Source organism: Chroicocephalus ridibundus, chromosome 1, assembly GCF_963924245.1.
Source record: "Chroicocephalus ridibundus chromosome 1, bChrRid1.1, whole genome shotgun sequence".
NCBI classification, from domain to species: domain Eukaryota; kingdom Metazoa; phylum Chordata; class Aves; order Charadriiformes; family Laridae; genus Chroicocephalus; species Chroicocephalus ridibundus.
In genome coordinates, this window is record NC_086284.1 from 168,385,200 (window position 1) to 168,410,068 (window position 24,869).

The following is a 24,869-nucleotide window of genomic DNA, read 5'->3' on the forward strand; positions in this document are numbered from 1 at the left end:
TAACAGACTGCTTTTAAGGTAAAAATTGTACTATATAGTAATTTAGATTTCACAGAAGCAGTTCAGCTGTTTTCCACTGGCTGTCAATGCCTTTCTTTCAACTATGATAACATAAAGCTCAATTGTTTTTGATCTTTCTCTCTACCTGTCTTTAAATTGAATGTAGTTCATGCTGTTCCAATGAACCTCTTTTATTTTTAGCTTTCTAAGACTGTATTTGATACTTTTTATCTATTTAAGTAGAAACTAAGATGTCATAGATTCAAACACACCACCTCTTAAGCAAGCAGCAGCAGTTGCACTCTAAACGATAATGCTAAAGATGTGCTTCATTCATTAATACAGAGCCCAGAACTTGGTCAGGGTACTGCGTTAGAATATGAATTTACAGTACTTCATATGCTAAGTCTTTGTGGATTCCCCTAGATATAAATTAAGGGTTTGTCTACACTGGGAAGCCATGCCAGAGTAAGCTAGGATGGTGATTTACAGCATACCAGTTACTCCATGCTAACTCCAAGAATACAATAAAAACGAGTAACTTAACTAAATATTACATTTTCATATTATAAATTCCCACATACAAAAATATAGTGAACACTGGGTAACAATTTCTTCATAACTCAAGTACTCGACAAAAGCCAAGTAACAGGCCTCATACAAATCTAAAACATCTTGGGAGAGCATTTGGAAGAAACACTGACACCTTCCCCATCCGCCCTTCTCCATGAGTTACAAACACACAGGAACTGGACGTTTTTGTCTTGTACAAAGACAGTCAGACCTGGAATTCTGTCCTCTGGCACTATGAATCTTTATATTTTTTTCCCTGAATTGCTGGTATATTAACTTTGAAAACCTGTCCTGGATTAGTTAAACAAACTTTGCCGTAATAAAAAAACCACAGAAATAATAGTGGAATAAACTGTTCAGTACTTAGCGAGCATTAAAAATGTCAACATAAGGATTTAATATACAGTATCTAGAAAGCTACGGAAAAACTTTGCAAAGCTCGCTCTTTATGAGCTGACCCCAAGTCTGTATTTTGCTTCCCTCATTTCTCAAGTAATGAAACAGCTTTTGTGCCCATTATGCTCCAGAAATAACTTTGAGACAAACTTTTTGCAGTGAGGATTGTCTCACAAATCTGATGTCAAAAGTAGCAAAAAACCACAATGTTACCTTTTAGGGTGACACAGCACAAATAAGATGTTCACTGGCTTTCGGTCGGTTAGACATTTAATATTTTCAAGACAACAACAAAGCTAACATAAAGCCCCAGTGTACCAAAAGTAAAGAACATTAAGTAGTTCTAATTTTCTGAGGTATTCTCAGTTACACAATTGTCCCCTTTCCTCCCTCCCCAGTATAACGAGACTTCTCCGATGTGGTTTTCCGAAACCCAAAAATAAAAGGTCTGCTTGTTCATTCCTATGTTTATCCTGCCCTTTAAGTGCTCTGTGGAGAAATAAGAGCATCCAGCCATAAAACCAGGTGCGCTAGAAGGAATGCATAGCTGCCTTTTTACCTGTGGAAGCACAATGCCCAACTTCGTGACAGAAGTCTCACGAATCATCATGCACATGGTGCTGACAAAAGGATGCAAATGTTTTGTTCCTTTACAGTAATGATAATGTCTTACTACTTTTATGCATGTGAACAACAGGAAAAAAAAAAGCGTATTTTACTTACACAATACATTTGTCAAATAAAATAAAACAAATGGCACAAATCTGTGCACAGCCCTCAAATAAACAATATTTTATTATCATCAATAAACAGTACTTTTAAAGGAGTATCAAAGTAACAACTTCTCCACCCCATGACTGCAGTATCAGCAATCTGGATACAAGAAAAAAAAAATTATAGGTTCAGTTACTGGTAGAATATGTGCAAATATTGTACTGTACAACGCTCCTCAGGTTGGCTAGGTAAGTAATAAAGTGCTTACAAATACACCTTCTAAAATCAACCAGAAAGAACAACTGAATGGTAAATCAAATGCTTCCTTTTTTGCTAGTCTAATCTCATCTATAAATGCAAATATACCCTCACAAAACCCATCTAAAAAAGCAGAAGTAGAGGTTTTGTGAATTTCCTGGAAAAAATCGATTTCATATGAATCAAGACTGACTGCTCGGACAACTAGAGAGCAGGTTGGGAAATCTGTGTGAAGCTGGAAAAGGGAAATAGAACAATTAGTCATTTTTCAAGCAAAAAACAACAAAGAGAAAAACTGTAAACTGAACAATATTAACATACCTGGATTGGTTCTTGCTGCTTAAAAACAGGACCAAGATCAGGCAGAATGAGCCTGATATATTCTTCTTTGGTGCATTCCTCAGCAATTAGGAGAACGTTAGGCAAGACAAAGGGTACCATATCAGGATTCACAAATTCAGAAGTTAAGCAAGGCAAAATTCGCTGAATTATAACACGCTAAAAGAAGAAAAAAAAAAAAAGCATGCATCACATTGTACTGCATTGCAGTTACTATTGTGCCAGCTCAACAGCTTTTGTATTAACTTGATATTTACAAAAAATTAAATAGACAATTTTCAATTTTTAATTCTTATTTTCACAGTATACTTTAGCTAATTTGCACTGTGCTACATTGTTTACATTTCTCTGCACTGAAAACGTAAATGGAGACTACAACAGCTGTGAAGGTCAACAGAAAGCAATTAACTGTACAGAAAGTAGGACTTTCAGTCACATACATGAATTTTGAAAACCTTATTCTATATGCTTTCTTTAAAAAGACCCTTAAAAAAGCCTCCATCACTCCCCCCCCCAAAAAAAAAAAAAAAATCAGTTTTTCAACACCCCATCACTCACTTAACAAACACATAATCCTGCTATACCTCCCTGTAAAACTCCAGGTACGTTCCCTAAATGGGATTCTGCTGACAAAATACATATTTACATTGTGGATGTCTACTGTAGAGTTAGACAACCTTAAATGCTTTTAATGTCAATAAAGAGAAATACACAGTTCAAGGGCGCAGTCCCTTTCCTCACAAAATGTACTTTCAAGACAGAAAAAAAAAATGAATCCCCTAAAGATCATTAGGTCAGTCGGTGGCTGTCTAAAGTTAGGTGAAATACATCCCATCTATTTCCAACTTCAAAGCATCATTGATTTCTGATCAAAGGAAAAAATTACTAAATTAAAAAGAAGAGAGTATTAAACATGAAGTCTGACTTTTGCACTGTGTAGTTCAAAATAGAATTAAAACTAAAGACATTTAATGCAATGGTTCAGAAGCTCTGAGCTAGGAAAAGGAGTCAGTCTAGACATAGTGTCTAACTACACAGAAAAATGTGTAATGACAGACATTTGCCTTTGAGGTTTCTGGGCACTGCTAGCACTGAGTCTGTTGAGGGAAGGAAGTTTTGCATCATTCAACATTAAAGTACTGCCTTGTTATAAAAAAAACTTGAAGGAATCTTATTGGAAGAAAAGGTGGCAAGATGACTTCAAAGAGCTATGATAACACCTGGAAACACAGGGAAAGCCTTGTAAGTGGAGAGAAGACAACTCCCTTTCAAAGTGGGATGAACTACAAGAGGACATGCAAATGCTGGCTCCTTACACATACTGATAGCACAATTTGCCATTTTCTGTTTAAGGAATGATTGATAGTGAGGAGGATTTCCACACCAATTATTTTCTAGCCTTCCCTTCTTTCCTACTACTATATTCTTAGTCTCATGGCAGTCTATTACGGTATACAAAGTCCAGCATTCCCAGATTCAGAATGTTAACAGATGTTCACATAGTTTTAAACTCACTATTTCAAGACATTATACAGACATACCTTAGGTAGTTTTGGCAGAACCTTTGGTAGACCTTTAAAAAACTGTGATTTCTGAAGGTTATCCCTTTGAAATAATGAATCAAAATACTGAAGCGTCATTGCTCCTACATCATCGAAGAATGGTATCTAAAAATAAGATTAAAAGCTTGTGATCTGGCGGGAGACAACATTGACGCTGTTACAAAGATTCCATAATATAATCATCTATTTACCTTCTCAATGCACTACAGTAAACCTTTACAATAACACGCCTGCAACTAACAATTAGAAAAGTACAGTTTTACATACTAAGTAGTATAATATTCACAGATAAAGGTTGACTATTAAGACAGAATTTTCCTAGCATTTTAAGGAAACCCATGCATGTTATGTGTATCTAAGTTAACTTATTGTAGATGAAATAATGTTTGTCTACAAAAAATGGAATGAAAAGTAGAAACCTTGATTAAAAGTTCTCCTAAGAATAACCACACTACTTAATATTACAAGAAAGAATTACCTACGACACCATCCAGATCTGGCTACCACCCCTGGAAACTTATAATGAATCAACAAGCATTCATGCAATAAATGTGTAATTATATAAATTTCTCTCCAATGTTCAGACCCTTGTATATCCCACCCATTAGAATTTCTCACATGATCTCCCATGTTTTCATTACTTCAGCAAACAGGGCAAAGGTCTTCTTAAGTATTGTGTAACAATGTATATACGTAGACCAGGCTTATAAAGATGGCACCCAAAAAATACCAGGGGGTTTCATCTATAGCCATGGTATATCATATTAATACTGACAGAGCTGCTTCATCGTTAATGAAAGACTGATAAAAATGCATGATAAGAAGATTGTTTATATAAAAATCCATCCCCCCAAATTCAACTTTCAGTTAGCAGATGAATTAAAAGAGGAGAAGAGCATCTAGCCCAGACCTAGAGAGACTGGAATGAAAAGTCCTGTATTCAAAAACTTGCAGGGGTAAGATTGCTCCTTCCTGCTAGCTCTCATTTTTAGGGAGGGATATATCAAAACTCATGGGCTCGCAACAGTTAAAGACAAAGCACGGTCTCTCAGACAATTTAGAAACTTATTTTCAGTTGAAAAATTTGTGCAAAAAGAAAGGATATAAAAGCATTTAAAGAAGCTCTGCTGTAAGGCAGAAAGAGAAGCTGATAAGAGTAGGGCAACAAAGAGGAAATAGAATCAGAAAAGCTGACTGGAGTAGTGCAATACAGAAGAAAATAACACGTCAGCAGAGAACTGAAGCTAGTCTGCACTGTCAGCTTAAATTCTGTCTTCTAGATTGCACACCAAAAGGTATGTGACCGTGGAATTCTACACGGGTTAACACAAACTAGTTAAAACTAGCAAGGTAAACCTGCCCATGTCAAGCTCCATGTTAGCTCATGTCATGCTGGCCATAACAAACTGGTTTTAGAACTAAAGCTCTAACATCACTACGCTACAATTCAGTCTGCAGTGCAGCTGTGGCAAGAGAGACTTAACATCTCTATAAAACCATACTGCTTATTACAACCATTTACAGATTTATTTGTTGTAGCCCTGCAGACAAGTGAGTTGAAACCTGAGTAATATTTGCCAATTTCCTCCCTTCCCATCTTTCAGCATATATGTTGGCAGAACCATTACCTGTTCCCCCTCCCGTCTTCACTCCCTATTTCTTCCAACTCTTAAGATACTGATTTCTCTCTCTGCATACGATCTTTTTATATGACAGGAAAAGAAGAAAATTGTTTAGCTAAGTAAATCTACAAGCAGGAACTTGAAAGGCTATCAGAGATGAGAAACTAGGGTATAAGACAGAGGAAGAATCATGCTTTTAAGTTCTACTTTCAGATAGAAAAGTGCAGGAAGAGTTTGTCAAATTAAAACTTAAATTATCCTACTTAACAATTAATTTTTGGTTTATTATGGCAAGTGAGCTCTGAATATATTTTAAACTATTCTTCTGCATATTTAAGAATACACCAAAAATCATAAGCCAGAAGTTAATCCTTATGTTTATTGCCCCTTATCATTTTATGGCTTTAAAAACCTTCCAATAGTTTTAAAGACTGAATTGTGTAAAAACGTAACATAGAAAATACTTCCAACTGTATTGGAAAACAAAAAAAATAGTGTTGCATTGCATGATTATTCTAAATTCTGTCTCAGCACCCACTTCTTCCATATTAATACAGGTCAGCGTAAGGACAATTTTTGGCATCAACTAACATCATTATTTCCAAAATAATTAAAAAAAATTCAACTTTTCAACTAAAATGATCAACAGGAAGATACTTTAAAATATCTCTATTGTTTCTACAAATCAAACACTATTTTCCCTCTTTCCTGCGGCTACCGTGTTTTCCATGAACTGACCTTAGTCATTTGATCTGCGTCTGGTCTGACTGCTGGAGCTACGTTTAAGAGTAGCTTCACGTGTTCACGCACCTCCTCTGGTATGCTCTGAAGAGTACTGGAGCTTAAACGGCTCAGCTGCGTAAGTAATTTAAGCACACGTACCATGAAGTCACAAAATCACGCATCTAACTATTTCCAATACACATTAGGACTATACATCAACCTTTTGATGGTTTCTCTACCCGCACCTTTGATATCCCTCCCTTCACCCCTTTTGTAACCCATTTGCTTCTGATCCCTCATAGCTGTCTTGCCGTCTCCCAACAGTGTACCTGTGCCTGCTTCAGGTCACATTTCCCTATTTCCAGCTTCTCATTGCGTTCATGTTATCAGAGAACACAAACTCAGAATTTTTAAACAGGTACAAGTTATTATCTGAGATGTTGTCTACACACATTAAAATACAGTACAAACAACTAAGGCAATGGGCACACAAAGCAAGTTATGACACGGAAACTTGCATACGAACGTACATGATATCAGCTGATCCAAGTAACCCTCTTCTGTTAATATTCATAGTCCACAAAATGTGAAATAGCTGATACCAATAGTGGATACCAATGGGCATGTAAAGTGATCAAATCACTCTAAACTCAGCCATCTTCAGTGCTCCTACATAGGTCATTTACTGCCTTGTGTTTCACATTGTTCACCCCAACAGGTAAAGTACTTATTCCACAAGACCAGCATTCAACAGGTTTACAGAGAAATCGGGTAAAAAATTAAATTTGTAGTTTATGAAGTGCAAGGTAAGATACCATTATTGGATTGTTTATGTTGGAGCACTGGTATTGTGTTCTAAATATTTAAGTCTATTTTAAAATGGCAACTTTTCGAATATGATAATCAATGAATAACAGTCACAAATAGAACACATACCTGATCCAGCTGTCTACTAAAGCTTTTATATATATCCTGCTTGTTGACCTCAAAAATTGGTTTCCCTTTATTAAACACTGCATACATTACAGCTCCTAGAGAGTACATATCACTGGCTGTCTCACAGCTCACAGAGAGAATATATTCTGGTGCCAGATATTCAGGATTTGGAAGACACAAGGATGGCAAGTTTGGATCCCATTCCTTACAAGGGAACTTTGGCTGCAAGAGAAGTAAAAGAAAGTACACTTATTAGGGATTTTTAAAGAGCATTTTAAATATTAAAGTCAAGCAGCAAAAAATAATGAATCCACTCAAGTTCAATTAGGAATGACGCAGAAATGGAGTAAGGCAAAACTGTTAAGAATCTGTGTCTGTAGCTTAGAGCGATTAGCTGATGCGGTTAAGTCTGAATATTAGAGATGGGAAGTGTAATGTAAAATCAAAGCACTGCTGTAAGAGGGAAACATGAACTATGATGGGATTCATTTCAAGAGGCAGCAACTACACACTGAGTGGATGCAAGAGACTAAATTAGGTAGCTTTGCATGTCATCCAAATGCAGGTAAGCAAAAGCGTCACAGGCTTCAGCCTCTGTCTGAAACCATCACTAGTCTATTTTGACTCCACTGAGCCAACTCAGACTCTTTTTCTGTGATGACCAAAGGCAGCCCTTCAATCCAGCCTGTGCTGTATGTCCAAACTACCTGCCAACAAAATATAGATGTGAATATTAAATAAAAGATTCTCTACTGAAATGCCAGGTCATGAAACTGGTTTCAGACAAAGATCTGAATTCAAAATTTAATGATGATAAATATAAAGATCTGTTACCTCCTGTTCAGATGGATTTGTTGACTGGATACAAAAATCAAAGCCCATAATTTTCCATGCTCCACTCTTATTCAAAATTATATTTTCAGGAGTAACATTTCCATGGACCATTTTCACACTGCTATGCAAAAACGACAAGCCTTCAGAAACCTGTTAATAAAAGATTATTATTTCAGGTTAAATATTTCCCCAAATATCCTGTAAGATATTTACAAAAATTCTGTTCTTGTAGTCACAATTAAATTGTTAAGTTAACTAAGAAACAATTTTTCACCATCATTTTAGGCAATGTCTTTGAAATTATATATGAAGGAAACTAAACATAGACAGGTAATTAGCAGATGAGATTACTAATGCTGATTAACTATCACAGCGTAAGAACAAAAATTATGCTCAAAGTTGATCAACATATTCACCAAGTAAAACATGGGAGCTACTGTTCCTCTACAGCACGTAAAGAGAAGATTCACATACAGGAGAGACAACTGTAGCACAGACATTTATATGGAAAATACAAATTCATTCTCTTCGATATTTTCCATATCAGAATAAGAGTAGCAACTTAGAGCCTCCAGTGTTGATCCTCTCTTGTACTTGCAGTGATCAGGGCACTATCACCTCCCACTTCCCAATTATTTGATTTGCTATAGGCAGACAAAACTTTGGCAGTTTACAAATTTATAAAACAACCATTAATACTAAAAGCACAAGAAAATGACATGGACAACCTGTGTCATACCTGAAGCAAACCGTATTTGGTCTCCACATCATAAAGTTTGTATTCTTTAATGTCAGATGGTAAAGGAGAAGGTAGGTTGTCCCAGCTTCCAAGAACATTAGCTAAACTTGCACAGACTGGTTCTGTACAAAATGCCAAGCAATCCCTATAGAGGAAATACATAAAAACATTTCGTGTAAATAAATGTAATAAATCTCTTGACTGCAAATAAAGCACCATATAAACATCATATTGTACGTTACCAGAGCACTTGGTGCTACCTAAAGACATGTTATATTTCAGGTTTTGAATCCTTCTAAGTAATATTATACTGGAGAGAAATATATAAATATCTGAAGTATTCAAAAAATATTAGAATATAGAAACCAGCCTAAGTTATTTTATTCTCTAACATTTACGTACATCACTAATGATGCACACAATGCTTTGTAAAAAGTTTTAACAAAACAATGCTTTTCTTGTCCTGATCTAGGAAAATCAAATAACTCTTAATATTATTAAAACTTGTAAAATCAGGCTTTTAGCTGTGCCTAAAACTGACACGTCCCTGACTGAAGCAATACTTAATGTGGTCAGACAATGATCAGAAACAAAAATAATAAAATGTAAGGCAGCACCTGAATAGTCTTTTATTTTGCAAATTAATAGAAAAGAGATGCAAACACAAACATGCTTGTTGCACAAACTGCAGCTTGCATGTGAAGTGACTGTTTTCTAAATTATTTTATCTATTGTTTTCTTCATGAAACAATACAGGTCTTGTTTATGCATTTTTGTGTTAGCGGTGTTTGAAAAGCACAGATGAAGCAAACTTCTGCACGTAAAAAGGACTGGTTGTTAACACTGTGCTTCAAACTTTCAAATTCCAAAGGCCTGAAAACAATGTATGTCTCAGCTTCATGTACTTCATGTAACACACACACAGAGTCATTCTTTATATCCACATTCTTCATACTGGTCTGCATTGCATTGGAGGCCCTGGACAGTCATCGCACCTCACTTCTTAATTGTTTTAAAGTTTTTTTGGGGAAGGCATTACATGTTTGGTAGCACACATACCTGGTTTAAGGATTAATTTATGAGAACACTAAATACTGTAACAGTATGAACATAGAAAACTGAGACTGAGTAACAGTAATCAGAATCAGAGAATGGTTCGGGTATATTATATATAAATCTTTATAAAGGTTTTTTTAGATCTTTATAAAGATACATTTTTTAATATAAAGTTATAGGCAAGAAGACAGAAGCCTAACTTCTTTTTCATTCCATAAAAATATTATAGAAGACACAATGCCTCAGAATGAGTCTACCACATCATTTTTATGTATCTCAGTAATTAACAAGCTTGCTCTTTGAAGTGAAATAAGGCTGATGAAACATGCAAACCTCTTATTACTCATCCAGATTTTAGTTTTACTTCAGTTCTGTCTATTGCCTCTCTGATGGAAAAACAACTGAAAAATAAAATACATTGAATCCTAAGCGTCAGACAACATGACAGAACTTCTTTGCTTGGTTTCCTCCCTACCACTCTGTTAATGCCATCCCTTTCTTGTTTCTATTAACACAACTCGGGCTATAAAACTCGTTTCTGTAGTAATCACAAAGAAGAATCAGAGCACAGAAAGACAAAGTCCTTCATTTTCAATCTGACTTCTACCATACAGCTTATACATTTAGTTACGGTTAAGGTACAGATGATGGAAAACACTTAGGGAACAGTTATTCAGTGGTTTTCATAACATAAACTCTCTGATTGCTGCTGTTTTGAAGAAATAAAAAGATGGCTGTTTATTTTTTACTTTAGGAGCTAATTAAATAAGGACCCAAACCAGCGTAATGGAAGGATGGGGCAAATCTTACTACAGCAATTGAATATTGCAGAAGCTGGTGTCTGGCATACAGTGCAGCTTCTTTAACAGCTCCCTGAATAATATCAAAATGACATCCAGAGTAACCCAATAAAAAGAAAACGAGTTAAAAGTGATGGCCAAAATCGCATATGCTTTGGGAAAAACTGCAACAGATAGAATGTCTAGTAAATTAGGTAGCTGGGACTCTTCACACTATTTTTAATGGGTAGTAATGACATTATGAGTGAACTTATAGTTCGGCTTTTTTATCCTTTTCTCCAATAACAAGTTAAATATATAATAATATTGCTCATCTGTGCTGGTACTGGAATTCAAGACCAGTTGTAAGTAAATATATCCTATTTAAATTAAATATTAAGTATAAATAAATAGTTTTTCATTATATGTAATGCATGTAAATGCATGTAATGCATGTAAAAATGTATACATGTTAATATCTATATTTCTATTAAATACAATTATATTTAATACCAGTTATTTGGAGTAGAAACATTCTATTATGAGTGGGAAAGCTACCTAAATGCTAGGGTTAGAAAGGTACGGCCTTTCTTTCTACATCTACTTCAGCTGCGCAGGTACATCGAGTATCCCTTTGTCCCCCAAGGGAGGAATAAAGGGTGACTCACAAGCAGTTCAACACAACTGTATGTTACTTTGGAGGCACATAAAAAGACAAGGTACAGTCTAGCCAGAAGGAGCTCGTGATAGATCTCTTCAAGAACAAGCACTCTGGAAAGCCCTGCAATTCTGAAAAAAAAATCTTACAGCCTGCTTGCACAAGGTGACACACGCAAATATTCCAAGCAAACTTTTGTTTGTATGAACCCCCGCCAAAAACCGTTACATCGGTTTCTGGCACAGCAAGCAACTGGACAGGTTTTTTGCTACTGCTGTTTCTACCAGTAGCTAAATATGCTGAGTATGGAGAGAACAACAACTGGAGCAAAGCATAGGGCATTACTAAAAGCTCACAAACAAGAAATCTGACATAACTACACTGTTAATTTTACTCGAAAGGCTTAAATTCTTCACAAGAATAACACCAAAGATTTATTAAAACTCCAAGGTATGAAACTTAGCTTTTTCTTCAGAAGTAGAGAATTCAGGGAAAAAATAATTACAGATGCAGTTCCTGAGTCAACTGAAATACTGTGACAATTTTAGGAAGAAGCCTGGGATGTACTCTGGGATTCACTTGCATACTCTATGACTGAGATGACCCTAGGCCCTTTGGCATGTAATAGTTTATTTACTGTTGTAGAGTACTGCGGGCTGCCTTCAACTACCTAATTAATCTTCCTTGGGGTTTTGTGACGGACATACTGAACCACAGGGGCAATGACAGCTTTGAACCCTTGTTAATGCAAAACATGTTTAGTACTAGAGGAAAGATATATATATGAATATGCAAGTGTCATTTAATCCAAGAGATCTTTCCTAAAGTAGGCATCGCAAAGATGAAGAAGCATTCCTACAGCATTCTCAGCTCCTAGAGGCCGGTATATTTGGAAGAATATAGGTTAACAGACACAATCAAGAATGTAGAAGTTTGAAAGGTAATGTACATGAATCTTTACCAGGCTGCCATTTAGAAAAACTACTTTGAAAAAAAAACCAAACAAACTCTAAAACCTTCAAGATCTTCCTCAGTAGGATCAGCATTCTATTTGAACAGGAAACCTTCATTTCATTTGTTAGATTTTAGTGTGCTGTTGTCACTACAGTTGAACAATAAAGCTGTAAGACTAATCCATTATTGTGCCTAGTGACAACCCTACATAAATCAAGCAAGCACTACCAAAACACACTGAATTTTTTCTCCCTCGACTGGCACCTGAGGACCTTTTAAACATATACATGGACACAAAACATACACCAAAAATCTCCACTCTCACATGCCGTAAGTACATACATCTCACAAACGGAATAAATGTATGAACAACCTTTTCAAAGGAAACAATTTTTAAGAGAGTTCTTTAAAAGCAAAATTAATTGAACTATAACATTTTCATGCTCTAAGGGTGACGTGCAGCCTTATAGCTGCAACTGGACTAAGATCATGCAATATATTATTAATTAGATTCACTAGATTCACACCAGAAATGCATGCTACGGCTTGGGGGGGGGGGGGGGGGGGGAAGAAAAGAAATAAATCTGAGGGTGCGGTGAATACTATTCTCACACAAGTAAATACAGTAAATTTCAGTCTCAACAGATCTATGTGTTGAATGTTTCAGATATTTTACGTCCAATAACAAAACAATGGCTAAGAAAGTCTGTTCTCAACTTTACTACAGCTCACCTGGATTCTTCCAATGGATGTTGAACTGTAAGTAGTCGAGGGTGTCGAAGCCTGGTTAGCTGTTGAACACCTCGTTTTAAAGAATCAATAATCTGATCCTTTTCAAATTTTTGATACTTGTCTATTAGCTTCTTATCAAAGACAAAAACAGCCACTTCCTAGAAATAAGCAACAAAATTCTCTGTGTATATAACACAGCGAAAAAACAAGCCTATATACAATTACATAAACACACACATTTTTTTGAATCAACAATGCAGTAAGTATTTCAACGTACGTGTATATATACATATTGTCCTTACTTTGTCCAGTCATAATCATACAGGCTACTGTATATCAACTCTGAATATATATTTTAAGAGTTAAGGTACTACTGCTCCTTAGCTTACAAACAGTAATATGTAAACTATAACCACTATCTACACAGTGACAAAGCAGCGGATCCACGGGACAGAAATCAGCTTGATTTCAAGTAGATGAAAGCATTTATATTCAACTGTGAACAATTAAAATATTCTGAGCACACATCCATTCATTTGGCATTATATATATCAAGTGGTACCTTATTAAACCAGACCCTGTTTCAAGCATTCTGCTCCAAACCAGTACAATCTATATTAAACCAGGCATTCATGAGAGATAATTTATAGTCACAGTAATCAGTTAATCCGATCAGACCATTCACATGATAAAACATTTAAGAATTTTTTAACGCTTAGCATGTGTAAAAAAAAGTCCCAGAAATGCGGTAGAGGTCAAAACCAGAGAAAATAGTTCTTCCAACCAACCTCTGCAAGTGGATTAGGATAAAATTAAGAAATTTATATGAAACTTTGAAATTACAGTGGTGGATGTGTAATAAAAAATTAGATTACATCATCACCTTGGAAGCCAATAAAGACAAATCAACTGAAGAAAAAAGGAATTAAAAACTTTACCATGAAACAGAGAGACTTTCTTATACTCCTGCAACAGCATTATGAATAATAATAAAGGTTAGAAAGCAATAGAAAATAATAGAAAATACAGTTTTCAGTCCCAAAAGGAAGTCTGTGCTCTTGTACTGCACATTTTATAACCATTATTCTAATTAAAATCTCACAGGAATATTACCGACTTAAAAAAAAAAAAAAAAAAAAAACAAACAACAAAAAAACCCAAAAACCAAACCACTTCTAGAAATAGGCTATATAAAAAAGAAATTCAGTCCAATACACAAAAAATTGGCTTATATTTTTTAGCTGGTGCCTGTTTCATTAAGCCATTAGCAGGTGAACGTCTATAACTAATTCAACTAAGTACACTCTTCCTGCTTCTATTCCTACCAGCTCCCTGCTCCAACTCTTAAGTGTGATGGACTAAACATTGACACAAGGCAGGGAGGAACCAATAACAGGGGACTGAAGACATACACTATACCCACTATTTAAAAAATACACATTTTCCAGTACAAAGTGTGAATGTATTGAGCAGTACGTGACCAACAACAAAATTTTAAACTAATACAGCACTTCTGAAAGCACTGCTGTTTAATGACAATTCAAAAGAATCAAAAGTAAATATTTAAATCAGATAGTATGGGACACCAGCTATGGTTTGAATGTTTTATGATGGCTATTAATAAGTTCTATTAGTCCTTGCTGTAATCCTGCATGGTTTGCGTGAAGTTTGACAGAACTTTTACATATCCAAAATCTGCTTACATAGAAGTATGTATGTGAAATTGTAGTATTCTAGGTATGAAAATGATTACTATTGCATTGATTTTGTAGACTTAGTTATTGTGGAGCGTAAAGAATCAAAATAATTTGAGCCGACAACTTCCTTTCAATACCTTTATCTTCATGTAACACATCTGATACAAGAAAACATAGAGCCTTCTCTGTCTACTCAGGGACACTAAAATGTTAAATGTTCTGATATTAATAATTTAAAATATGCTATTCTGAAATTCAATTCCATAATCAACATTGATTTTTATATGCAGAATGCCATATCAGCAATTTAGTATCTTAACCCCCATAAGTCACCAGATATTACTGTACAGAAGAATGAAGAGATAGCTGAGTCATGGGCCATAGAACACAAGCTCAATGCACAAAAATTACTGAAACCATATAGTACGCTTGGAAACATTTAAAAATGCTCATGGGTTTATGCTGCGTGAACCAAATAACCCATGTGTTTTGGCTATAAACACATTATTTCTGTTTTTCCTTTTCTGTTTTACAAGAACTGATATTCAACCCCAAAAAGGAGGGCTACTGACTGTAGCTGACAGGCATTCCATTCCCTGAAATTACTCTCATGGAAGCTTCCTGAGATGAAAGCTTGCAAAGGCTTTACATAGCTACTACTTTTTTCCACAGAAAGCTCTAGGGGAGCTTCCTCTTTGTTGTTTTTTTTTTTTTTTTCCACTTCATAGGTTTGAAGGAAGAGTAGCTTCCTCCTCTAGATAACTACTTGTCTTTTAATTCTGCAGTTGTGTCGTAATTCCAACTTTGTGATACAAAAATAAATTTAACATAAAAAGAATGAAATATATTAAAAAAATATGACTACTCTCCACAAAGAAAGAGAAAAAGTAGAGCCAAAATGACTCAAATTTTCATTCATTATGTAATAGGAAGCATGCACACCTTGCTCAACATGCTCTTGTCTCAACACAGTATACTGGTAACGTTACTACCTGGGTTAGGAAGCATGGTCAAGTATGTGGGGGACTAGACTAGACACTTTAAGTTTAAATCTCAGTTCTCTACACAAACATGAAATAGTCTGCACCTTCCGTCTCACCTCCCACATGCTTAAGCCAAGTGCTTTACTTCAAAGTGGTGCTAGGTAAAGCTGAGTGATGACACTGAGACAGACGTTATGTTATGAAGCGTACAGTGTAAATATTTGCCAGGATGAAGACCTTCAAGAAAATATCTGTTGTTACTGACAAGAATTTAGAATTTTTAACATGAATCACTGAAAAGGTCAGTGTTTTAGTTCTATAATGCCTTTGCCAAGGAATTAAAAGGTCACCTCTGCAAACAGGAGTAAGCATTGTCCACAACATGCAAGACATAGGACATGGTTTGACTGGGCTATAATCATATTAACTTATCTAGAACACTTTTAGACACTGAAAAGTGTAAATCAGTTCTCTTTGATCGTGCTTGGGTATTTCAGGGGAATCCCGTTGACCATTGCCCCAGAAACCTGGTATTCACTAATATACCCCTTCATAAAGGTTTTTTTATCCTTGTAGTTTTAATCACTAAATGCCCCAATTTCCTTTTGCCAGTTTCTTTATGCAGTTTTCCTTTGTATCGGGTCTGACTGAGATGGAGTTAGCTTTCTTCACAGTATCCCATATGGTGCTACCTTTTAGATTCATGGCTAAAACAGTATTGCTAACACAGCAATGTTTTGGCTATTGCTGAACAGTCCTTGCACAGGGACAAGGCTTTCTCTTTTTCCCACTCTGCCCCCACAGTGAGTAGGCTGTGGGTAGGCAGGAGATTGGGATGTGACATGGCTGGGACAGCCAACCTGAACTGCCAAAGGGCTATTCCGTATCATATAACATCACACTTAGTGACAGAAGAAGAAAGGGGTTTTGGCTTCCAAGGTGGCTGTTGTTTGGAGACTAGCTTGACCTTCAGTCTACCTGTGGGACGTGGTGAGCAATTTCCTTTGCTTTGCTTGTTTTTTCCCCCTCTTCCTTCACCTACTAAGTCGTCCAGGTCTTGACCTATGAGTTTTCTTGCTTTTCGTCTTCCTATTTTCTGCCTCCATCCTGCTGAGGGTGGGGAAGTGAGGAAGTAGCTGTGTGGGTGCTTGGTTGCTGGTTGGGGTCAACCCACCACATCCTTCAAGTCCATTTACAATTCTGCATTCCTTATGAAATACACACTGACAGTTTAAACACATGTCCTTATTTACCCACGTAAATACCTTATAAACCAGAGAATGCAAAAATCCTGCTCCTATCTTAGCCAATGCAACTCCTAAGAAGAAAAAAAAAGTTGGGGGGGGGGAGGGGCGGGGAAGAGAGAGACAGAAAATTAATTCTCCCTAACCAGAAAAAGGCAACCAAGGCATATCATGTTTTCTCTCCTGCCCCTGAAAGGACTGTCAGAATTCAGAAACACACTAGGCTTGCGTGCCAAAAAAGATGCAAATAAAACTAGAAAGTATTTCTAAATTAAAGACTCTAAAAGCTGCGGAAACATCATGATAATGGAACAGCAATACCTCTTCCTATTCATCTCATTGCATACTGAGAAAACATGTTAACAATACCTGTAAAACATTCAAGCACTATTTGAATAGTGTGGAGTAATAATCCAAGAGACTAAGCACAGAACAACAAGCAATAAAAAAAAACCCTGAAATATTTAATAACTACCTATCCCGTGAACTGAATGATGTAGCGATCTCAAAAAAAATTAAATGTGATCATGTTAAAGACTAAGTCATGAACGTAAAAGCAAAGGAAATTTTAAGGTAGCAGTCAGAGTGCTTGATTTTAGAAACTTTGTTTGTTTTCCCTTTCGTTTTTGTTCCCTATTTTACCCATATGCACTGACACATTTTTTAAATGAATAATCAAATGTAACTCAATATGAAACACATGATGTTTTACCAAAACCTCCCACTGTGCAAAGCAAAATAGTCTCTGAGCTAAAAAATACTGGAAAGCATTCCAGTATTACTCTGGTCTTTTGCCAGAAAAAGACTTCCCTCCAGATTTTGGGGGGGTTATTTTTAGAAGCTTGCCAATGTTTTTTTATAACCCTACTTTCCCATCAGTTTGTTTCAGTCATAAGGTATACAATACAACTATTTCAGTTTTTAAATGAATTAGCCTTTAAAGTTTGAATAATAGGAAGCTTTCATTTCAAAGCTGCTGTAAGCAGAGCCAAACAACAGAAAGCTGACTTACTACCATTAATATATTTAGTACTACCACAATAAAAGTTAAACACAACTACAGTAGTCTTGAAGTGAAAACCATTATATCCTTAATTCTGCTATTTTTTATGACTGAGCTGCCAAAAAGAACATTAAGTGACCTTACCCTATCTATTTCTTTATGATCACACTTTCCAAGCAGAAAAAAGGCCAAGTGACAAATTATGCCAGAAAAAAATATAAGTGCATAAAGACTAAGTTAAAAAAATCCAAGACGAGCAGAAACATATACTGTAAAATTAACAACATGTTACTTCATGTATACACGTATAACCAGACTCATAAATCTTTCAAACAAACAGCAGCAAATCAGCTATCAAATAGCACCAGACAAACATATGCACACAGGTTAAGTAACTTCCTCTCATTCTGTTACCTTGTTATTCAGTCACCTACAAAGTAAGCAAGAAAAGACAAGACACATTTAAAAAAAAAATAAATATGTAAACATTCAGAAATCCAGGAAAAGCAGCAAGGCAGGAACCAGGCAGAACTCTGAAAAGAGGAATAAAATCATACAAATCTACTGTCACCAGAAATGGAATATTTGTAACTGTCTAGTGACTTAAAATAAAAACCAAATGAATCCATACTTGAAATCTTAACTTCAACCGACCAACTTCTGTAAGACTGCTGACTTTCATTTGTCCTGAGAACAAAAATTTCTGATCAGCTGTGCTGCTGTAATGCTAAAACTCCAAATTTAGCTATTATATCTGACTACAATGACCTAAATTATTACTTGTGGTGGTGTAAAGCAAAAACAACACAGGCTATTAAGCGTTTACCTACTGCTTGTCTGATTACAACGCACATTACCGTAAAAAAGCTAAGTGCTTGTAGCTTCAAATTAGATATACACACTTGCATTACAGCCAATATGTGCATCACTTCACAAGTAACTGCTACCACTTGGAAAATGACAGCCAGCCACTTCCATATTGCCCAGCCAACATTCAAAAGATACATACAAAAGAAATAAAAAATAGTGTTAAAGAACAGACATATTGCAACACAAAACAACATAACCTGTTTGTATTGCTGCATAGTTTTATTCTGCAATGTCAAACTGAATGCTGACATGATGTTACCTAACTGGTAATATTAATAATGAATGGTAATTGTATGTGAAATTACTGGCCATCTAAAATTCCTTGCAGTACAACTGCTGCTGTATTTTTAATGACTATTGATGGCATACAAATGCACAGATGTTAGCTAGGGTTTACAGAGATACTGCAGGTGTGGCAACACCTGAACTAAAACTCTACAAAATCAGTGGTCAGAATACCCATTCAAAGCTTGAAGAACATGATCGACAGGAACCAAGTTACATACACTCTGTCAGTTAGGCTGTGAAAGAAACTTGCTGCAACTCTCCAGACTTTAAAGCTACACCTGCTACAGGTAAGATGCTTACTGGGCACAGTAATTGCACAAAACCTATCAAAACTACCATACTTTCAAGGTTATCACGTCTTTGTATAGTTGAATAAGACCTAAAAAAAAAAAACAATTGGTACATTGGGTAAATTCAGTAAATACTAGATGTATAGAGTTCTGCAACAGCTAAACAGATGCTTGAGAGTGTGGCAGAAGTACCTGCTTAGCATTACTCAGATTCTGTCACATATTCTCCACAGATTATTTATTCTGCATAGTATATTTCTTCTCTATTTGCTACAGTTTATTTTCCTATCATCTAACAGACTGTATACATGTTTTCCAAAGTTATTCCTTTACGTCCATTTCTTTTTGATACATCTGTAGCAAGCTGATTCGTTGTCTAAGTGACTTCACATCACTTCAGCATCAAGTTTAACTGAAGGCCATAACTTATTAACGCTTCTACTTACTTGTTGAAAATTCTATTTCCTTTCTAAGTTTGAAAAAAGACTTTTCACGTTTCTCCAGTACAATAAAATCATTTCCTATAATAACAGCTCTTATACTCTATTTCTGGCAAACCTTCTTCCAAAGTCACAATCCCACTTTCATTAACATATGTGACTTACAGTGAGTCAGAAGTTTATATACTAGTGCTCTAAACACTAATACTTTAAGGAAACTAAAAGGGAACAATACTGATCTGAAAGCAGCACGGGGAAGGCACAACTCGCTTCCTCCACAGCCGCCTCCTCTATCCCATGCCTTCCTGTTACTGTATCTCATGACTTAACATTTCTAACCCCTCAATTTCTGTATGGCAGCCGAGCAAAGAACTAGTCTTTTTTGCTGCAAACAAACGATGGCACACTTCATGATTATTTTAGACTGTAACATGCCAGTACTGCTGCCAAAAAAAGCTGCAAGGTAAAATAAACTGGGGAAGTGATCCATGTTAAAACAAACTTCTTTCTTCTTGTCAGATCACTTTTAACTCAGATTAATTCTTGATCTTGGTCTCAAATTGTATGCTATGAATGCAGAACCACTTCTTTCTCCAGCAGTGAAGGCTTAAAGCAATTATCACCTATGTAGCTGAGAACATTGTATTTAAATAATGTTGAGTTCTTTGTTTCATTTTACTTACCCTTAGCATTAGACTTTCCAGTTGGATTTTGTTTTTAAATGCCATTTACCAACCGATACCTATCAGTCTGTTATCTAATGCTTATAAACTTAGGTCTTTACTTGACAACCCACCTGTTTTGTTGATTTTTTAGTTCCATTAAAAATCTTCCAAGCAAGACCATTACCACCACTGGCAATATGTCGGCCAACATCAAATTCCCTGGTAACAGGATTTCCCATGACTGCACTGGTGACATCAGCCGTTACTTTTGTAACGGTGCTCTTCAATTTATTCAGCATGGACTCCATTGTCTCAATTGTACACCAACGTATTATCCTACAAAGACAAGGAAAAAAAAGCTTCACAGTTCTTTCAACATAAGACACATGTTGAAAACTGTATTATTAAAAAACATCTAACCAAGGATGCAACACGATATAGGAGTAACCCACAAAAAGGATACTGAAATATAACTTCCATAGTTTTGCAGTTATACATATTCACACTGCATACACATATCTCTGCACACACATCTGGGGATTATATGTCATCGTTTCTACTCCTCCTCCAAAACTTTTGAGTCTGTTGATCATACTTCTTTTGATCTAGTAAAGCAATTAAGGACTGTGAAATTCAACCATTTCTTGAAAACAGGTCATTGAATAAAGCAGAAAATCTATAAACTGCTCCCATGAAGGGAAAGGTTCACACCTTGTCTACCCATATCAACCAACAAAGAGAACCAAATCTAAAGGAAACTGGGCTCCTTTAATTCCAGTGCTTATGGAACTATGTATTTTCTGAAGGGAAGGATTGCTTAAGATCCCAGAACAGCAAAAGAATAGATGTGTATTACACAGAAGACAATTAAAAAATGTGTTCTTTCCTACACTATGTCTGTCAAAATACAAGCCCAAAATTCAGATGGCTGACATTACTATTTGTATGACCTAAGTATTAATGAGCCGATCAGCTGCTGTAGAGGAAGGAAACAAGAAAACATCTTTTTTTGCTTTATTTTAACAAAGTTGTGCAAGGAAGTTTTTTACATCACCTTCCAAATTTAGGAGATAAAAGACTGCTGCAGCTCACAATTAGTTCATCTTCCCCTGTACTGTGTACTTTCACAGTTTCCTAAGTTGTCATAATTAGTGCAAAAAAAATGACTTGACAATTCTGCAAGATAGAAGTCGTGAAGCCTATGTCCCATTTATACAATTGTCTCTCTGATAACGGATACACAAGAAAAATGAAGACAGGAAAGAAACAGTGAAAAAAAAGAGATAGACGTTCATCTTCCTTATCAGTGTGAGCAAAGATGGAGAGAGAATGCAAGAAGAAATGATTTTCTGAAATCAGTATTATGCAGTATATTCAAAAGCAACATTTAAGGATATTTCTTCACATGCTCTTTCAAATAAGGTGTGAAGAGTACAAATTTCTTCAACCGATAGCAGCAAATGTAGCAAAATCTACAGAAATACGACTTTCATTTATGACCGTATTTGCCATAACTGAACTCACTGGCATATAATTTGTGTAAAACTATTTCTTTGAAAAATAGAGAATGTCATTCCTACTCAAATGGAAGAGACAAGATGTTGTTGTGATGAAGATGATGTTTGCCAAGTCACGGTAACAAGGACAAAAGAAGTAGAAGGAACTAACAAACAATCCAGTGAGCATTGGGTCTAATCAGCCCCAATGTCCTTCTGATGTGATGTGAGATGCTTGCTTGTATGAATTAAAGCCCTTCCCACTGTATTATACACATTTATAAGGCAATGTTCTGGTCTACATAGATTATCTGGTGTCTATTAATATATGCATTTATGCCACAGCTTCTTCTACATTCAATACACAGATGGAGTTTGTTTCCTTTCCACAGCTCCTTAGTCTCACAAAACCTGTAGCAACTTATTTTTGACACCTGTATACTTCAGTCAAACTTGATTGAAATCAAGCCCACTAAAGTTATTTAGACATGCACACCTTCTCCCCCTGGTACTATAGATCTGATTCCATTAGAAATCAGGACAAATAAACTGATTAGTATTAAACTGGAAAGACAGACGTGTTTTCTAGAAGAGGTAATAAACATACTAAAGAAAACTTCTTAAAAAGTTATATGAGTCACTGAACAATTCACTCCAGTACAGGTGTGTCTAACAGCATTAACCTACTCCTAAGCAAACTCTACCACAGTGCGGGAAGAAACACAGCTATGCTGCTCCGTCTTGACTATTGTTGCAGTTATATCCCACCTTCAGTACTCTTCCATAGCAAAATGCAGTAATACACTAATGCTGCAGATCCACAGATATTTCTCCAATTTCCATATCGGCTACTAAATGAAGAACCAGACTAGAAGTTTTAAGAAAACATATTATAAAAAAGGAAGGTATCCAGCTGCACAGATCTCAATCTTGCAAATATTCAACTTTAAAATCAGAAATAGTAGTTATGGCTTCAACAGGACTGCTCGGGAGCAGAACCAGATATGACTACAAGCACGTTCAGGGTGGAATTGGTCTTAATTGTGTGGACTATGAGTTTTATATATGAGAAGCTAAGTCTGAATACAATGAGATAATCTTAAGAATAATTATGTAATTGCTTGGTCTGTATTAAGTGTTTTGTTGAGAACATAGCTGGAAATAAATTATGGAAACATACAATTCCTTTACTAATTAATTTCATTACATTATGTGACACTTTATTACAATATATTAATTTTACTTTATGAATTGTGCTATGGAAAAATGCATGCAATTCCTAACTATGCAGCCCAAGACCAAACAGCTATCAGACATTGGCTAATATCCCTGTATAAAGGAACTTTTCATTAACCTGTAAATAGGTGGAAACAAAGATCGTGGAGTATTCTGGTATTTCCAGCTCTCAAAGATTTTATTCTGCAGCTATTCCACAGGGCATGCTCTATACGCTAAAGGACTATAAGATCGATCCTAATAAGTTTAAGATAACCACAAATCTAATTAATTTGTTTTTAAATCTCATGCTTTTTGCATTGTTTCATTTACTCCCAGACATCAGACTTTCTCTAGTGTCAATGCAACACAATCTTGTGTTAGAACTCTCAGAACTAGAGATGCTTTGCACAATTAATTGCGGAGATATGATAAAGAAAATGCATGTGCATGCATGTTCAAATTCCTTTGTTTAAATCTGAAAGGGAGCCACTATATCGGTGGTAGAAAAATGGTGTAGTATTGAATAAATCAGAAGTGCCCTCTGCTGTGGGTGACAGATTCACTACAGCGAGAAGCCTGGAAAAGCCACTAGGTGAGAATGTTAACAGCATTCCATTGTCTGAAGGGTGAGGATTTAAAAAAATCTAGCCCGGTAGGCCCTGTCCAACCTGTTCCTCTCCAGCTTGACAGTATGCAAACTACTGTTTAACTTAACTACTGAGTAAGGAGTACTGAGAAACTTACTTCTCAATAAGCAGACTGGGTTTTAAGTTTATGTCCATCTAACTGTAAATTTGTAGAAATCCTCACGTCAACATTTGGACTGTAATCTAAAATAGCATATTTTGCTTTATAAAAGCAATCGTTATTACCAATTTCAGCAAAAACTCAATATATGTCAACAGGAAGAACGTACCTAAAAAATCCATGCCCCCCCAATATATCTATTTTGGGTAGTATCTATAATACCACAAATCATGATGATTTAACCATATCTGAAATATGCAACTTTAGTTCTCACCTGTATAAAAACTGGTTTGTTCAGTTCTTTTCAGACCGAACTACTATTTATAGAAAAATTAACAATGACAGGATAATCAAGAAAGTCAGTCACCCACAATGAAACTTTCATTTCAACTTAAAAGATAATAAATGAGAAAAGTACAAGATCTTAAGAGTAACAGTGTTCAGATAAGCAACAGAGGACATGCAATAAATATTTAAGAACCTTGATTTCTTCCTGTTTGAACTTCATGGGTAATATTAATGTTACTGATACTAAGTCCATGAAACCTGGAACTAATCCTAAAAGGAAATACAGATGGTCAATGTGTTGTTTTCATTAATTCCCCTCGCAATCAATAACAGTCTTTATGCTTAAGTACATCAGCAACAGTAAGGCAGCACGACGACAACCTAATCGACCTGCCAAGGTAGTAAGCAACAGCCAACACAGCAATAAGAAATTAGTCAAAACATTCAAAATATTGAAATAAAGATAAATTCGAAACAAGGATTCCCCACCACTCCGTAATTCTCACTTGTGTAAGACAATAGCAAGATGTAAAACTATTAATTTATCTTTGAACTAATTCATAGCTTCATCTGGTGCATGGATACGGGTGCACGCTGTACAGTGGTGCATCACACACTCTGCCCGTGTTTTGACCTGTAACGGGCCGGGATTTTGCTTTGTGAACCAGGCAGGTGCAGGGGTGCTTCATGCCACCCGGCCCAAACTCCCTCCCCACCGATCTGACCCAAACAAGGATGAAGAAATAGGTGCTGGGACAACTGAGT

General features: G+C 35.9%; 1 protein-coding gene across 2 annotated transcripts in view; it reads right to left on the bottom strand.

The window, feature by feature from the left end:
• The window catches only part of SCYL2 (SCY1 like pseudokinase 2), a 40,865-nt gene that overhangs the window by 15,156 nt on the left and 840 nt on the right, over positions 1-24,869 (bottom strand). Inside the window, exons 2-9 of one of the 2 annotated variants that reach the window (XM_063322720.1) lie at positions 20,487-20,691; positions 12,876-13,033; positions 8,697-8,841; positions 7,958-8,107; positions 7,124-7,345; positions 6,203-6,319; positions 3,822-3,947; positions 2,263-2,439 (exon numbers count right to left, since the gene is read on the bottom strand). In XM_063322720.1, coding sequence (XP_063178790.1) covers positions 2,263-2,439; positions 3,822-3,947; positions 6,203-6,319; positions 7,124-7,345; positions 7,958-8,107; positions 8,697-8,841; positions 12,876-13,033; positions 20,487-20,663 — 1,272 coding nt within the window. In that variant the 5' untranslated portion in view covers positions 20,664-20,691. The remainder of the gene's footprint in view (positions 1-2,262; positions 2,440-3,821; positions 3,948-6,202; positions 6,320-7,123; positions 7,346-7,957; positions 8,108-8,696; positions 8,842-12,875; positions 13,034-20,486; positions 20,692-24,869) is intronic. The other variant, XM_063322721.1, reaches the window with a different exon arrangement.